General features: G+C 49.8%; 2 protein-coding genes across 9 annotated transcripts in view; both read right to left on the reverse strand.

Moving 5' to 3' along the window:
* The window catches only part of LOC126035220 (transitional endoplasmic reticulum ATPase), a 145,305-nt gene that overhangs the window by 16,975 nt on the left and 115,761 nt on the right, over positions 1-12,569 (reverse strand). The gene's annotated exons all lie outside the window — the stretch shown is intronic.
* Positions 4,491-12,569, reverse strand: part of LOC126035228 (deoxyuridine 5'-triphosphate nucleotidohydrolase-like) — a 59,205-nt gene continuing 51,126 nt past the window's right edge. Inside the window, exon 2 of one of the 2 annotated variants that reach the window (XM_049793464.1) lies at positions 4,491-4,564. In XM_049793464.1, coding sequence (XP_049649421.1) covers positions 4,503-4,564 — 62 coding nt within the window. In that variant the 3' untranslated portion in view covers positions 4,491-4,502. Of the gene's footprint in view, positions 4,565-4,799; positions 4,995-12,569 lie in introns of those variants that run through there. The other variant, XM_049793465.1, reaches the window with a different exon arrangement.

Below are 12,569 nucleotides of genomic sequence, written 5' to 3' on the forward strand. Positions count from 1 at the left end.
AATTTGGCATATGGTAGGAGAGTTAACCATTCCTTGGGGAAGAACCTTCCAGTGGAATCGCAAACTGGGTTGCTGACCATTAGGGAACACAACAGAAAAGGCAAATCGTTCTCTGTCTTGTTCGTGTAGGGGTATGGAGAAGAAGCAGTCCTTGATATCGAGTACCGCACAAGGTTGGTTCATTGGAACGAAGGAGTTAACGGGTAGTCGTGTTTGTACTGGGCCCATGGCCTGGATTTTTTTGTTGACAGCACGCAGATCGTGGAGCAGACAAAAGCCTTCACCGCTGCGTTTCGGTATAACAAACACTGGTGTGTTCCACGGGGAAGTAGATGGCTCGATATGCCCTTTTTCTAATTCTCGCTGGAGCAATTGAAGGAGGATTGTCAATCGAGGCTCAGGGATGGGCCACTGCTCGACCCACACCGGGTCTGACGATTTCCAGGTTAGCTTGATTGGAGGTGGAGGGTATGCTGCAGTGGCCCTTAAGGTAAATTTGTCACTCAGCCGGGATAGAGCGTCTCGTCCGAGCAAAGGTGGGACGTTCGAAAGAACGTAAACATGTATTTGGACTTCTGTTTCGGGCCTTCTTTTATCGTGGAGGGTTATTGATATTAATTCAACGCTTTTCTTTGCAATGGAAACTCCTCCTACTCCGCCTACGGTGGGGGCATCTTCTAACTTCCAGCCTGGGGGCCAAAGCATCTGCGGAATGACTGTTACATCCGCGCCGGTGTCGATCAGGAAGGGAACACTGATTGCGGTATCACTGAGCCGAAAGTGGCTTGAAGGGCTGTTACCGGGGATTATGTCGGAGTTGTAAAAGTACTGCCGGCAAATTCCCCATATTATTGGCGGGGTATTGCATTGTACTGCCAGGGCCACTCGAAGGTTTTGGTCTCCAATTTGTCCTTCGAAGTTGCGAAGGTAGTTAGGTCTGGCTGGGTCATCGGCTGGTGGAACGACTGCTGTGGAGGCATTGGCTGGGCCATAAAGTTGGTGGCTTCTCGAGGAGGTAGTGGATTCGGAAGCTGCTCGCCCCATGCGGGGTTCGCATAACTGGGCCGCCGAATATCCCAGCTGGGAGGGGGCCTCGTGCAGCCCGCAGGTCCCCTCCCCTGCCCGTTTCCCTGCTTTTTTAGCCTGCATTCTCTGGTGATATGACCTTTTTTGCCACAAGCCCAGCATGGTCCTCTTGGCTTGCCTTGGGGTAATTACTCCGGCTACGGCAGCGCTCACTGCAGCGTGAATTGGGGTCAGATGCTCTTCCCTTGCCACATGCTTGATCATTGCCACAACACTAGAGCCTGGCGGCACCGATCGCAAAATTTCTTTGGTAGTTTGGTTGCATTGTTGTCGCAGGCAGTCGGCGACGACTGGGCCTTTGGCTTCTGCTGGCAAGTTGGAAGAGTCTACGGCAGCTTGGAGACGGTCTACAAATTGGGTGAAGCTTTCGCTTTCACTTTGTTTTATGGTAGACCACAGGGCTGGCTTAGCGACTATCCCGCAAGTGGTACGGATGGCTTCCCTAGCTGCGCGAGTTGTAGCCGCGATTTCTGGGGCTCTCATGTTTTGGGCTTGTGCCTGAGGAGTGACCATTGTTGGGTTTCTGCCCATTAACCGCTGTAGGCTAGAGTTTCGCAATGGGTGGTCGTCCCCGGCAACCTTGGCCAGCATATTTGAGCAATTATCCTCCCATTCTTCCTTAAATACTATCATCCCTGCGCCATCAAAAATCATTCTGCACATTTGTTTAATGTCAAAAGGGAGCATATCATCGTTGCCAAAAACACTGTCAATTAGGGTGGAAACCATCGCGGAGTTTATTCCTTTTTCCACAGTTGCTTTAACGATTGCTTGTATGTCTTTAGGGTTAACTGGAGAGTAAGTCTTTTGGCCGTTTATTTCCCTGACCGGGAAAGCTAGCGCTGTGGGTGGGGCCCACTCGGCACACGCCCTTTGAATTTTTTTCCAATCTGTGAGCGGCGTAGATTTTTGCAAGCTTTTCTTGACCATATATGACGAGGCCAAGCCTTTAAGTTTGTTAGAGCTTGCTTGCATTTCCTCGTTATCCGAGTCGGAACTTGGGCTGGATGTATAACGCTTTGCATCCCGCACGCGCCGCCGGCCACCCCGTCATCCTCCGAGTCAGAGGCGGAAGTCGAGTGGTCCGAGACTTCCGGGCTACGGTATCTTTTGTTTGGGCTCCGCCCTCTCCCCTTTCCGCGGGCAGGCTTCTTCCCACCCCCTCTCCGCCTCCCTTCCGGGGAGTTTCTTTCCTTATAAGGAAATGCCTTGGGACGCGCCCCCCGACTGGGCCCCAGGCTCCCCTCCCTTTTTCCGTCCGCGATCTCCTCCCACTTTTCCCTGGATTCCCGACTGCGCATGTTTGTGGCGGGAAACGGCTCGCCGCCCCGCCCCTCTCCCTCTTCGCCGGCGCCATTTTGTGGCGCATACGGTGGCGGTCTTTCGCAAACCTCCTCGGGACCCTCGTTGTTAAACGCGTTCTCGCGCACATCGACATTATCACATTTTTGCCGCTGAACCTGTTTTACGGCCAAATTGGGGGTAGGACTGGGGGACCGAGACAACGATTGCGGGCAATCTTTGTCTTCAGATGGTGGGTCAGGATCGGCAGGACAATCACTAAACATTGTTTGAATAGTTGCTCCAACCCCCACTTTAGGAGTAACTTTCAAACAACTTTGGGCCGCTTTCCAGGTCTCTTGTTCTTGCAATGCTTTTCGCAATGCTTGAGTAACCCTCCCCCAACTCTTAAGACACTTGCTGGACCCTGAACACATTACGTCCTCTGCAAGCGTTTTCGTACATTTGTCCCAACACTCCGGGTGAAGAATGTCTACGGGACGCTCAATGGTGCTTAATTTAAGCAATCTTGTAACCGCGCATTCGAAGTCTTTAGCCTTACAGTCAATCCCCCACTGCTTATGCAGTTGCGAAACTACCTTGCCGAGAGCTTCCATCCCGGCGGTACGGGAGCGTCCTCCCCGCTGAAGTCGGTCCCGCCGCTCCGGCCGTCTTCTCGCGTCCGTTGAGATTCCCGATGTCCCGGCCGCGCCTTCCCGTGTACTGGGGGCGCGGTTATTTTTCGTCCCGGGTTTGGGCACCACTATGTTGCCTCTTGTGAGGCAAGGCGACCCGGTTCGGAGAAGACACGACGGCAAACGTACAGGCCGTTCGGGCTAGTCACACAAGGACACCAATGTGGTGGATGGCGAAAAGCGTTTATTCCCCGTGTTGCTTCCTTATATAGCCACGGTGCGCTTGTGTTACCACTGAACTGCTATTGGTTAACGTAACTGGAGGGGGTGGGGCCCTACCTTTCCGTACACCGCGAAATCTTCAGATCGGGTTACCTGTCTAACCACATGTACCTTCTCTCCTTGTGTTGTCCCAGTTAACTGTCCCTATCAGAACCCACGAGGTTCTTTTTTTTTTTTCTATTTCCTTTCTGATTCTCCTCCCCATCCCACGAGAGTGGTGCAGGGGGGAGTGAGCGAGCGACTGCATGTTCCTGCTGCAGAGGATCCACAGGGGAAATCACGCACAGACCAATGTGATCAAGTGAAGTCCATTTACTACAACTTTTAGCACAGTTATATACCTTATGTGCTTGTGCACGCGCCTTATACAATACTCTAATTGGTCCAATACCCCGGTTCACGTGACACTATCTTATCCTCTATTGGCTGTGCAAGCTTCTTCACGAGGTGTCCAGCAGTTACTTATCTCATTCTTCGGCATCCAGGAGTTGCTTGTCAGGCTCTTCTTATCTTCCTTTTTCCCAGCGTACAAGGACACAGCGTCTTTGTCTGCTCCTGCACTTTGTAAACTTATGCTTCGTTCCCACCTAACGGCTGGATTGCTCACATGCCCTCGCCCAGCCAAGAAATCCTCAACAATTCCCCCTTTTTGTTTTTGAGCAATCTAGGCTTGCGTAAAAACTTGGGATGCCATTTTTTCTTAACAAGCTGAAGAAGGTAAAATTATTACAATAGCTAAAATCACAATAACTACAACAATGCCCATAATTCTTTGAGCCAACCCGTTACCCCTAATGACCCAGACCATGAGGACTATGAGGAAGATGAACCATCCATACATTCTTGAGCCATCTTGCTCCACGAACTCAGCCCAGCAATTGGTAGGTGCCAGCTTTCTGTGGGCATCCCCACAGAGGCAACGATGGCCTCACCGTACACCAGCCCGATGCTCTTCGGAAAATCCTGGTATTTATACATTTGCAGAGGAATGGGTTTTAACACACGTGGCCAGCGGGTGCCAAAAGTCCACCTCGGTTGCAATCTATGACGCATGCGCTCGCTGGCCAGGCGCGCTGCACGAGTCATAGCCATCTTGTCTATTGGTTCATGGGCTTTACAATACAGTTGCGATGCGCAGAGAATCTTGACCTGTTATGTTAGCCAAGGTGATCCATGCATTAGTTTTCGGCTGAGGTAGTATTCATATTGTCACATCATCTATGATGCTCCAGATGATGATGGTCGTGCAAATCGAACAGGAGTCCATCGTGGGCCTGTATCTGTGGAAACACAATCAACCTCGTTCCCAGGTTATTAATGGAAATAGACCTTACCCCTGATTTTGGCTTTAACTAACTTTACATTTACCCCACACTGTCTTCCCGTAATCACACTATGTTTAATCAAATTATTCTTAACACACTTTCTACCTAAAGCAAGTTCTATATACAATAAGGCAGACTGTTCTAAGTCCTCTACAAGTGATACTCTATTAGTCGGAATCTGTCAGATCAGTGGCTCCAGCACCCGCCGGTGCCATGCCACTTGCCATTGGGACAATTCTGGGTCCAGCATCAGTGCGAAGCCATGGCTTGACCCACTTAGCCGGGATCTCCCAGTAAGTTTTACTTCTTCTGATCCGCACCATTTCCCGGATTCTGGGTCCTTATACATTACCATGATTCCCGTACTTTGTTGCGTCCTTTCTGCCTGTAAAAGAACATGATGCACTACCATTGGTGGGTCTTTGTGATCACCTGTCAATCTAAGATAATTTAGCACAAATAAGGCTTTGGCCAATCATTCCTCTGGGAGTAAGCCCTGGGTTCCCCCCTTTTGTTTTTGCAGCATGTTCTTTAGGGTTTGCTTGGCCCATTCGACAATAGCCTGTCCTGTGGGAAGATGTGGAATACCGGTACCGTGGTGAATTCCCCACAAATTACAAAATCGAGCAAATCGTGTAGAACCATAGCTGGGCCGTTGTCCGTCTTAATTCCTTTAGGCACACCCAGCACTGCAAAAGAAGCGTGAAGATGTCATTCAACATGTAAGGCCTTTTCTCCAGTTCGTGCTGTGGCCCATACGGCAGCAGGATAGGTATCAATACACACATGCACAGAACGCTTTGCACCAAACCACGTGACATGGGTGAAATCCATTTGCCACAACTGCAAAGGCAAAAGACCTCGTGGGTTAACCCCACAGCCCAAGCCCAGCCCTTCCTTTTGACAATCGGGGCATGCTTTAACGATACCTTGGGCATCAGTAAGTGGTAAGTCAAATTGCTTTGCTAACATCCTAGCGGGTTGGTGCAAGAACGCATGTGATTGCCGTGCTTTGTTGAAAACGATTCCCTGGAGGAGGCTCCCATGCCGCTGCAACCAATTGGTCGAACTGTTCAGCGTCATCTGGGTGCAAGGGAATGGTGAAAAAAAACCCCAATCTTTTAGATCTATAATTAAAAAATCCCATTCTTCTGGAAGCATAACTGGAGACGGCAAACCTGGCTGCAGGGCTCCCATACTGTGCATCACTGCATTCATAGCTCTGAGATCATGTAACAGTCTCCATGTCCCATTTTTCTTGGGAATGGTAAATATTGATGTATTTCATGGACTAGTAGAAGGAACAACATGTCCCGGTCTCAATTGGTCCTCAACTAACTCTTGTATTTTTAGCAGCCTTTCAGAATTTAGCAGCTACTGATCAATCCAAACAGGCTCATCTGTTTTCCAGCTAATTTTCAGGATTGGCTGCCCCTCAGTGACCGCTCCTAAAAAGGATGCGTCACTAACATTGCCTTCATTTGGCTCAATAAATCACGGCCTATGAGGCCAAACAATTCAGTTGGGGTAGTCATGATATACGGACGCATCGTAACATGTTCACCATCGGGGAACACAAATGGGTAATGGGTAGCTGACTTACTAAGGTGGCTTGTGTGCCCCCTATGCCTGCAATATCAAAATTTGGATTGATCAATGGCCACGATGGAGGCCAAATGCATCGTGAAATAATCGTAACATCAGCTCCTGTATTGAATTTCATCGATTTCTTGACGATAACTCCATCAGGCCCTTCCAATTGCACTACCTTTTCTGGTTTACCTCTTGTTGTGTCCATGGCAAAGTATACCTGCGGTTTCCCTGTGGAGCCGAATCCACCATCTCCACGTTGTACTTCACCTGGGTTCGGAACACACGACCTGAATGGAACTGAATGTGCTATTCTGGTACCTTTAGGAATAGAAACAGGAGGGATTACAACATGAATCATAATTTTCACAGTCCCACAATAATCTGCATCAATAAGCCCTGGGAGCACCAGAATTCCTTCTAGAGCTGTTGAAGTTCGCCCCATTAAAAATGCACTAAGTCCAAACCCCAATGGTCCCTTTATGTTGAATGTGTACTGAGGTTTCCACATCCACTCCGGAGCTTCCTGCGGTGGCGGATCTGGTGGTTGCAAGGCTGCCTGAGGGCTGGCAGCCCAAGCCCCTTGCATTCGTGTCGTCGCGCGAGGGGCCTTCGCGGTCGGTGTGAATTTTCCCTGCTTCCTGTATTCTTGGTGGTATGGTTATCTTTCTTACACTTGTTGCAGCACTTACTGTTAGCTGTAACTGTACATTTGCTCCTAATGTGACCACGTTTGCCACAGTTAAAACACTTGACCAAGGGTGTCTTACTGGCCTTGTGCTTCTTTGTAGCTCCTTGGAGAGCTGTGGCAACATAGGCTACTTTCTGTGAGTCCTCTGATCGATCCATGTATTCTATCATATCAACAACGTCTGCATTTTTTGGCAAATTACACAATGCTTTGCGTGTCTTTTCAGTAGCATTTTCAAAAGCGAGTATTTTGAACATGTTTTCTTTCATGCTCTCGTTCATGTCAGGGTGGTCATAGATTGCCCTATGCAGTCTATTAATAAACTGTGCAAAAGCTTCGTTATACTCCTGTTTCACCTGGGTAAAAGCATGGCTGCGCATATTGTCTGGTATGGTAAGAAAAGCTTGATACGCCAAGATCTCTGATAGATGATGAACCTCAGTGACACACTGTAACTGAGCGTTCCCTGATGCGAAGGGTCCAGTACCCATCGGCATCTGCGTGGTTACTCCCCATAGGGGATCTGTTTGTTGTCGTGGTGTTGCTTGTTCCCTATCGCAGAACGTCTCCCACTGCCGGAAAAACACTAACATTTGGGCGGGTGTCAAAACCAACTGTGCTAGCTGTTTAATATCTTGAGGTATCAGCGTATCAGCAGAAAGAAATGAATTGCAGTATTTGGTGAGTTAACGCAGATTTGATTCCGTACTGACTTACAGCATTCCTTAATCTCTCAATGACCTTCCAGTCAAACGCCTCCCATTTTTTCTGTCCATTTGATGCAATATCTGGGAATGCTTGGAGCATAGTCCCTTCTATAATGGCATCTTTTATTACACCCCTCCAATGTCTCTGCCTTTCTTCTGCAGCGGCTATTACAAGCGGCTCCGCGTCTATCGCGGGCGCGGTTGGTGTCACCGTCTCTGGCCCCGAGAGGCGGGATGGATGAACGGGCGGGGGCGGGGGCGCGGACGGTTCTGCCCGGGGGCCGGCCGCGTCCGCGGCTGGCGGCGGCCGCTCCATGGCCGGCTGACACGCGCCGCTGCAAACGGCTGGAGGGGGGGGCGGAGAGGGAGGGGCCGAGGAAGGGGGCGGAGGGGGTGGCGAGAAGGGGGGGGAGGGAGCGGGACTGGTACACGTCCAGAATCTTCATTCTCTTGCCTTCTCGGTTCATCCTTTCGGAAGGATCCTTTCTCCCTCACTTCTGGCTCTCCCGACCGTACTGCCGTTTTTTCTAATTGGTGCACCACCTCCCTTAGGAGCTCTTCCGACCGTACTGTCAGTTTTTGTAATTGGTTCACCACCTCCCTCAGCTCTTCCATCGCACTACCCGATGGAGATGGTTCCCTCACTCCCGCAACCTGTTTATCCGCATTAGTCACCCCCGAATCTGTCGGGTTCGGATCTGTCGGGCGACAATCGGCCCCCCCTAATTCCCCTGTTTCTTGTGGAGTAACAGACGGGGGAATTTTTTCGGCACCAACGGCCTGGCTGGGTATAGGCAAAGGCTGCGTCTGTGCAGGCGTCTCAGCGTTAACAGAAATGGATGTCAGGGGGGGTGGAGATAGTTGTGTAGAGAATGTCCCCCCAACTCCAGCGGGGTAGGCTGACGCGGCAGCCGTGGAGGCAGCAGAGGGGGTCACGGCCGCGCGGGCAGCGGCAGCTGCCTCCCGGTCCGCCCTCATTGCCTCCAGCATGTCTCGAATTACTTTCCCGAGCGCTGCGTATTTTTTCATCTCCTTCACCTTACCCCCCTTGCAGTTAGCAGCGTCCCACAGTGCCTTGCCTATATTATCCCAGGTCGCTTCTTCAAATGCGACATTTACATTGGGGATACGTTCTTTCTCCCAGGCCCATAAAAGTAACCCCTTTAACACAGAACTATCGAATTTCAGTCCTCTCTCAGAGAGAAAATTACGAAGGAGCTTTAGGACTGCTTCCTGCCTTTTGTCCAACCCCATCTCCTTCTCCGACCGCCCACCTAATCAGGGCGAGATTCAAGCTTCCGCGCGTCTCCTCGTTTTCCCAGCTCAGGGCGAGATTCAAACTTACGCGCGTCCCAGCTCAGCTGAAGCTCACGTCGTGCTTCCCAGCTTGGCTGAAGCTTCTGCCGTCCTGCCAGGGCAGCAGGAACACTCTCGGCCGGCTCCTCCGCTTCCTCGTCGGTTCAGCTGCACCAGAAATTCCCATAGAGACGATAAAGTGCTGATCTGAGGGTCCCTGTTCGGGCGCCAAATGTTGCGGAGGATCCACAGGGGAAATCACACACAGACCAATGTGATCAAGTGAAGTCCATTTACTACAACTTTTAGCACAGTTATATACCTTATGTGCTTGTGCACGCGCCTTATACAATACTCTAATTGGTCCAATACCCCGGTTCACGCGACACTATCTTATCCTCTGTTGGCTGTGCAAGCTTCTTCACGAGGTGTCCAGCAGTTACTTATCTCATTCTTCGGCATCCAGGAGTTGCTTGTCAGGCTCTTCTTATCTTCCTTTTTCCCAGCGTACAAGGGCACAGCATCCTTGTCTGCTCCTGCACTTTGTAAACTTATGCTTCGTTCCCACCTAACGGCTGGATTGCTCACATGCCCTCGCCCAGCCAAGAAATCCTCAACATTGGACCTTACAAGTGTGGAGTAGGACATATCCTCTTTGATTTGTTGGTCATCCTGGGACAGCTTCTCCACAGCTGAAATGCAGGCTTGTAGGGAGGAGGAGACATTTTCTTCGTATTGACGGAGTTGGCGAGCCACTTCACCCACTGTCATTGCCTCTTCGTCTTTCCAGGACATTATTGCCGATGAGTTGGCATAGGACGATGGTGCACTCCGTACAAACTTCCGCCACATGGGTCGTGTGCATTGGACTTTGTCTGGACCTTTGGGTAATTGTGGGTTGTCCGGGTCATGATGAATCGTCTCTAGCACAGCTAATTCCCTCAGATATTGGATACCTTTTTCCATGGTGGTCCACTTGCTTGATTGACATATAACATCTTCCTTAGAGGGGTACCTTTCCTTCACACTTGACAGGAGTCGCCTCCAGAGGCTGATGGCTTGTGTCCCTTTTCCAATTGCCTTGTCAATGCCACCTTCCCTGGCAAGCGATCCCAGCTGCTTGGCTTCCCTACCTTCTAATTCCAAGCTATTAGCCCCATTGCCCCAGCATCGGAGGAGCCAGGTGATAATATGCTCACCTATACGGCGGCCAAAATCTTTTTGCAAATCCCGCAGCTCACTCAAGGATAGGGACTGGGATATTACCTCTGGTTCTGCCTCTTCCTCCTGTTCCCGTGATGACCCTGGTTCACTTTCATCCTTCACTAAGCGAACTGATTTTTTTTGTATATTTCTTTTTCTGTACAGGGGCAACTGATACTGGTGCAGGTTGGTCCGCTGGTTCAGTTGCAGTATCGCTTGCCAGGTTTTGGATAACCGCAGTGTCTGTCACCGAGGTTTGGGTAGCAGCAGCGCTCGTCGCTGGGGCTGGAGGGACCGCAGTGCCAATTGCCAAGGTTTGGGTAGCTGCTGTGCTCATTGCCAGGGCTGGAGGGGCTCTGCAGTGCCTGTTGCTGAGGTTTGGGTAGCCCGAGTTCTCGTTGCCAGGGCTGGAGGGGTCACGGTGCCTGTCGCCAAGGTCTGGGTGCCTGCAATACTCCTTGCCGGGCCTGGAGGGGCCGCAGCGCCCGTTGCTGAGGTTTGGGTGGCCGCGGTGCTCATTGTTTTGTTGTTAGGTCTAGAGACTTTCTCTTCCCCTTGAGGGTACTGAGTGGTGTCGAACAGGGCTCGATAGGCATGGGCCAGGCCCCAGCACGTTGCAGTGATTTGTATCTTTCTGGAGCTGCCGGGGTGACAGCATACCTTTTCCAAATATTTTACTAGTTCTTCTCGATCCTGCACTTGTTCAGGGGTGAATTTCCAAAACATTGGAGGTGCCCACTTTTCTAGGTACTTGCCCATACTACCCCACACACCCTGCCACTCATAATTATCCAGCCTCAGGGCACATCTCTGGGTGATCTTCTTAAATAGCTGTTTAACCTTAAACAAGAGCTGAACCACATTCAGAAGTATGCTAATTCCTAGCAGTAGGGCTAAGGACCGTGCTAGTCCCAACATCCCAGGTGTATCCAAATTTTTCAGAATTCTCAAACACCATTGTAACTGGACTGAAGGAGAAAGGAAAGGGGAAGAAGGGTACCCCACCCATAGACTGGTTGTCCATGGAGGAAAGGTAAATGGTATAATTATTAATAGTTTCCCACAGATGGCTCCCGCAGTATAAAGGTGACAATGCTAAGTGCAAATACTGGATTAATCCCACAGCTGATGACTTTATCATACCAGTGTTTTACCATACATCAAAGTGAAAACCTTAATCCACCTCCCACGGATGATAAGTAGCAGAAGAGGAACTACATACATCAAGCGAGGTGATACATAACAGAGCTTTAAAAACCAGAGCAACAACTCTAAGAACACATAAATCAACATAATGAATGCTTAGAACAAATTTGTTAACAAGCTCTGGTCAGGTTTGTCGTTATCTCAACCCTGCTGCCCCGCGTTGGGCACCAAAATGGACTGTCGTGGTTTAATCCCAGCCAGCAACTAAGCACCACGCAGCCGCTCACTCACTCCCCCCCATCCAGTGGGATGGGGGAGAAAATCGGGAAAAAGAAGTAAAACTCCTGGGTTGAGATAAGAACGGTTTAATAGAACAGTAAAGAAGAAACTAATAATGATAATGATAACACTAATAAAATGACAACAGTAGTAATAAAAGGATTGGGATGTACAAATGATGCACAGGGCAATTGCTCACCACCTGCTGACCGACACCCAGCTAGTCCCCGAGCGGCGATTCCCCACCCCCACTTCCCAGTTCCTATACTATATGGGACGTCACATGGTATGGAATACACCGTTGGCCAGTTTGGATCAGGTGCCCTGGCTGTGTCCTGTGCCCCTCCAGCTTTCTCGCTGGCTGGGCATGAGAAGCTGAAAAATCCTTGACTATAGTCTAAGCACTACTGAGCAACAACTGAAGACATCAGTGTTATCAACATTCTTCTCATACTGAACTCAAAACATAGCACTGTACCAGCTACTAGGAAGACAGTTAACTCTATCCCAGCTGAAACCAGGACACTGTGTTACTGGAACAAGATGCTGTCACACTTCTTTGATCTCCACTTTGAATCCTGACACCTTGCTCCCAATCTCAGAATCTGATGAATTACAACATGATTGTCTAACCACTATTGAACAAGTGTATTCCAGCAGAACAGACCTACAGGATGAACCCCTGCCTGATGCAGAAATAGAGCTCTTCACTGATGGCAGCAGCTATATGCTGGAAGGAAAATGAAGAGCTGAATACACAGTGGTAACAAAAGGCCAACCACTAGCGACTAAGGCACTGCCTAGCAACACATCCGCTCAAAAGGCTGAATTAATAGCATTGACACGAGCTCTAGAATTAAGTCATGGAAAAAGAGTTAATATATATACAGATTCTAAATACCCCGGTTCACGCGACACTATCTTATCCTCTGTTGGCTGTGCAAGCTTCTTCACGAGGTGTCCAGCAGTTACTTATCTCATTCTTCGGCATCCAGGAGTTGCTTGTCAGGCTCTTCTTATCTTCCTTTTTCCCAGCGTACAAGGGCAC

Source organism: Accipiter gentilis, chromosome W, assembly GCF_929443795.1.
Source record: "Accipiter gentilis chromosome W, bAccGen1.1, whole genome shotgun sequence".
Taxonomy (NCBI): domain Eukaryota; kingdom Metazoa; phylum Chordata; class Aves; order Accipitriformes; family Accipitridae; genus Astur; species Astur gentilis.